This window comes from Sinocyclocheilus grahami, unplaced genomic scaffold (genome assembly GCF_001515645.1).
Source record: "Sinocyclocheilus grahami isolate Dianchi unplaced genomic scaffold, SAMN03320097.WGS_v1.1 scaffold7260.1, whole genome shotgun sequence".
Lineage (NCBI taxonomy): Eukaryota > Metazoa > Chordata > Actinopteri > Cypriniformes > Cyprinidae > Sinocyclocheilus > Sinocyclocheilus grahami.
Window position 1 is genome coordinate 1 of NW_015511374.1, and position 4,663 is coordinate 4,663.

The following is a 4,663-nucleotide window of genomic DNA, read 5'->3' on the forward strand; positions in this document are numbered from 1 at the left end:
ACTTAGGATCTGTCACTTAGGACCTGTAATATAGGTGCTTATTGGACAATGATAATAATAAAAATAATACAAAATTGACTCTTGTCATGGTTTTTCCTGTTTCTTTTTCACCTGAGCTCTGTCTTCCTGAACAACTGGGTAGAGGTAATTATGCCAAACTCATGTTTAATTTCCTTAAGACTACTCTCACACTAGTCATGCTACTTGATATATAGACGTTTTATTTTTCTCATTTTTACCTTGTTTTATTATTAAAAATAAATAATAAAAATACAAATAATATACTATCATTTAAAACTGCTTTACAGAACTCTTCAAATTCTTTAAAATAATAAAATAAACTCCAGATTGGGTGTTAGGAATAAGCAAAGTAATGTACTTTTGCGATAAAAGTAACCTTTATGTATACAATATTTTTCAAAAGCAACATTGCGAAAATAATGTTTGCATATGCATAGCGTTCTGACGTCGGTTCTGACGTCTGTCATCGCTCTATCTTCTACAGGGCAACTCTGTTATTACTTTCACTATAATTAGCGAAACATCCGCGTTGCCATCTGAGCAGAAAAACAGAACGCTTTTATGAATCAGAAACTGTGTTCATAAGGGAAAAGTGGTGAAAATGAAGCTTCTCTTTAATTTGCTGACAGTGATCTTGTTTTTTCTTCACAATGGTAAGATTTGTTCAAATCACTTTTCTGCTGCTACACTGATTTCTGTGACTGTGTATTATTGGTAGGCTCTAGTGACTGTAGGATTAGTGTAAGTGATGAGATTATGGTTAGGGTGCCAACAGTACCGGACTAAAAAAAAACAACAACTATATTGTATAGAAAAACATGGCACTGTATTATCTGAGTCTTAAAGCGATGGAAAATAACATACTTTTTTATTTATGGGTAATATTCATGAAATAGTGTATGGAAATGGTTGATTATATGAATGCACACATATAGGGAAAGGGGTAAAATATGAATCAGGATGTGTATTATGTGCTGTGTTGTTGAAGGACATCCATGTGATTCATATATGTTTGATGAGTGAATGTGTAAATCAATGCTGTTTTTCTGCTGTTTGTTTTTATGAGTTTTGTTTTATGAATCCACACATATTTCTACTCATAAAATGTATGATATAAACTAAAAACATTTTCACAGCACTATTGCACATTTTTGCCTGGCTTATATTTTTTTCTTCAGGTGTGTCAGGTGTTGAGGCAGATGAAGTGTCAGTGATGGAGGGAGATTCAGTCACTCTACACACTAATGTTACAACCGCACAAGAAGAAGAGATTATGTGGTATTTCAATAAAACTCAAATTGCTGAAATCACTGGAGATCAGAGTAAGATCTGTACAGATGAACAGTGTAAAGAGAGATTCAGAGACAGACTGAAGGTGGATCATCAGACTGGATCTCTGACCATCACAAACATCACAATCACAGACTCTGGAGAATATGATCTACAGATCAGAAGCAGCGACAATGAAAAAACATTCAATGTTACTGTCGATGGTGAGTCATTAATGAATGTTTAAATGCAGTTTTTATGTGTTTTTTGTTGTTGTTTTTTACAATGATATTCAGAATTATTTTGTTTATCTGTGTATTAATTCACATGCAGTAGATATCTCTTTAAATTGAGGATTTGATAATGTTTGAGCAAAAAACTGAAATGTTTCTTTCTTGATCAAAAGTCAAGAATAGGCTTGTGCAATTGCATTACCCAAAAAGATCCTCCAGCAGCTGTGGGTTTGTGTTTCAGGTGTTTCAGGTGTTTCTGCAGCTGAACGAGATAAGATGAATAAAAAGATGAAGGAGGGCGAATCTGTCACTTTACATCCTGGTAAAAGAAAAAACCCAAATGATCTGATGAGATGGTATTTTAATGACACTCTCATTGCTGAAATCACTGGAGATCAGAGTAAGATCTGTACAGATGATCAGTGTAGAGAGAGATTCAGAGACAGACTAAAGCTGGATCATCAGACTGGTGATCTCACCATCACAAACACCAGAACCACAGACTCTGGAGAATATGAACTACAGAATAGCAACAGCAGATTCAGTATCATTAGGACCTTCAGTGTTGCCGTTATTGGTGAGTATATAGTTAAGTCATTCAATGCATTTTCATTTGTGGATTTTTTTTAAATAACAGTTCAATATTTTTTAATCAACTCAATTATACTGTTGGGTGGTAGACTGTTTAAAAAAGGAGCTTTGACACAATAACACTTTGACTTATGCTTTTAACATGAAAATGCATACTACTACATGCATACTATTACACTTGTTAACATTGTTTGACAACTGTTGAATGCAGTTTTCTGTCGAGTTCACAGTGCTGTGATGCTGTTTTAACTCCAAATTGCCACACTATGTCGTCATCTTCATGTAATTGAGATTCAGTGTTTAGCGTGACAGAATCTCCCTCCATCACTGACACTGACTCACTAAACACACCTGATGAACAAACATACTGTGATATAGATAGATAGATAGATAGATAGATAGATAGATAGATAGATAGATAGATAGATAGATAGATAGATAGATAGATAGATAGATAGATAGATAGCTTACCAATCAGATGCCACCTGCACAAACAGAACAGGACAATCACATGAAACATTTCTGTGAAAAAGGCTAAAGACGAATGTACTCTCACCTATATTGAGATGAGTACTGACAGCCAATGTTTTAGCGAGCTATAACCACTGCATGTGGTAATGAATAACCTTTTGCAGAGTAGTGTAGAGCGTTTGAAAAGCCACGTGGACTATTTTTTTTTCTTTATGGTGTGGATATGCACTGCTCAAAAAACACTTAATCGTCACAGTGTAACACCAAGTCAATTAAACTTCTGGGATATCAGTTTGTCCAATTAGGAATCATAAGTGATTGTGAAATAGTTTAACACGCTTTGGTGCAAATGAAAGTGACAGCAGGTGCACTGGAGAGACAACAGCAAGGCTGTAAACTGTTGTCACAAAATGATACACATTTTTTAAAGCCACTTTATGTAGAAGGGGAGGAATTGTAGATTTTGGAAGTTGCCCCATTTTCAGACAGCATACACCATTTTCCAAAATTAGCTCTCTAACTATGTTAAACATGACCAATTAGATCAATAAATCAATTATTTATCATTTTTGATTGGAAAATAACAATATATAGTTGTTATCCTCTGCCATCTCAGATTGTTACTTTCTGCAGTGTATCTTCAAGGAGACTCGCAGGTTGTTAGTTTTACTTTTTTTCTATTGAAATAACTGCAACGCCATCTAAGCAGACGAACAGAATGCATTTATGAATCAGAATCTGCATTCGTGAGGGGAAAATATACTGAAAATGAAGTTTCTCTTTAATTTGCTTGCAGTGACCTTGATTTTTCTCGACAATGGTAAGACCTTTATTTGATCCTATCTCTTTTTCGCATTGATTTCTGTGTCAAGAAAGACACAGATTTAAACACTACATTAAGCGGTAGTCGCTGCAGAGACGGTTATAGTGTGACAGCAGCGCGCACGGTCACATATTTCGATGGTTAACACCTGTTAACGACAAAAAGACATACAAATGGCCTCGTTTTTTTTTCCAATTTTTTTTTTTAATTCAGTGCTTTGAACAACAACAATGAGGCATTCATAACTGTGAGATTTGCATATGACGACTGAGATTACACTCAATTTTCATTCACACTCTGTACACCATATCCAGTGGCGCAAAAACAGGATATGCAGGCTATATGCGGTGCATAGGGTCGCCGCACATAAGGGGGCGCCATTTTGCCGAAATTATTCTGTGAAAATCTTCTTTAATAAAACGTTATAAATAATCTAAAGCTTAGTTGTTAAAAAATAATGTAATGAATTTTTTTTATTTTGCGGTTTTAAACGAGTTCAAAAAATGTATTTATTATAAACTTATTAAGACGCGGAACGGCCGTATCTCTTTATGACCACAAATAAACAGGAGGCTTTTCAGACGCGCACTTCAGCTTGCCCTCAGCACCAGGCATGAGTCAAACAAGCACGGAAAAGGTACAGGTGCCAAATGAGCTTCAGTAGAACAACAGTGAACTGCGGTCTGATGAGATGGTGTTATATGTCAGTAAAACAAACGTCCCTGTTCTGTCAGACGTTTAATGTGCTCACAGCGCACGCGCTTCAACTGTACGCGAATATGAGGCGCACGCTCTGTATCACTTCAATTCACTATCAATTCATTCTTCTTTGAGGAGTTTTGAAAGTTCAGTATAATTGAATCAAGTTCACAGAGTGATTTTGTGTTTACCTCTTTTGCTAAAAACAACAAAAGATGCCATTTATTAGTGAATCCAATTTACAACTGATGACCAAAGTAGAAAATATCAGTCGAAGATATTGTTCGATGGATTATTGTCATTCATTCTCTGGTAATAATGACTGTTTTTATCTGTTTCAGATTCAGGTCTGTCTTCAGCTGCTGTAGCAGGAATAGTTGTTGTTGTTGTTCTGCTGGTGGCTGCTGTAGCTGCTGGTGTGGTTTACTGTCCCCGCAGGAGCCATAATGTAAGTATTACCTACAGCTGATTTAACAAGATAAATAAGATTTACTGTGAAAAAAGTTTATTTTATATATATATATACAGTATATATAATGTAATTATAAAACACAGG

General features: G+C 35.3%; 1 protein-coding gene across 1 annotated transcript in view; it reads left to right on the forward strand.

Annotated features, from left to right (window-relative positions):
* Nucleotides 1-622: 622 nt before the first annotated feature.
* The window catches only part of LOC107577794 (junctional adhesion molecule A-like), a gene marked incomplete at its 3' end in the record, with an annotated part of 9,643 nt that continues 5,602 nt past the window's right edge, over nucleotides 623-4,663 (forward strand). Inside the window, exons 1-4 of the mRNA XM_016263829.1 lie at nucleotides 623-674; nucleotides 1,200-1,514; nucleotides 1,774-2,100; nucleotides 4,449-4,555. Coding sequence (XP_016119315.1) covers nucleotides 623-674; nucleotides 1,200-1,514; nucleotides 1,774-2,100; nucleotides 4,449-4,555 — 801 coding nt within the window. The remainder of the gene's footprint in view (nucleotides 675-1,199; nucleotides 1,515-1,773; nucleotides 2,101-4,448; nucleotides 4,556-4,663) is intronic.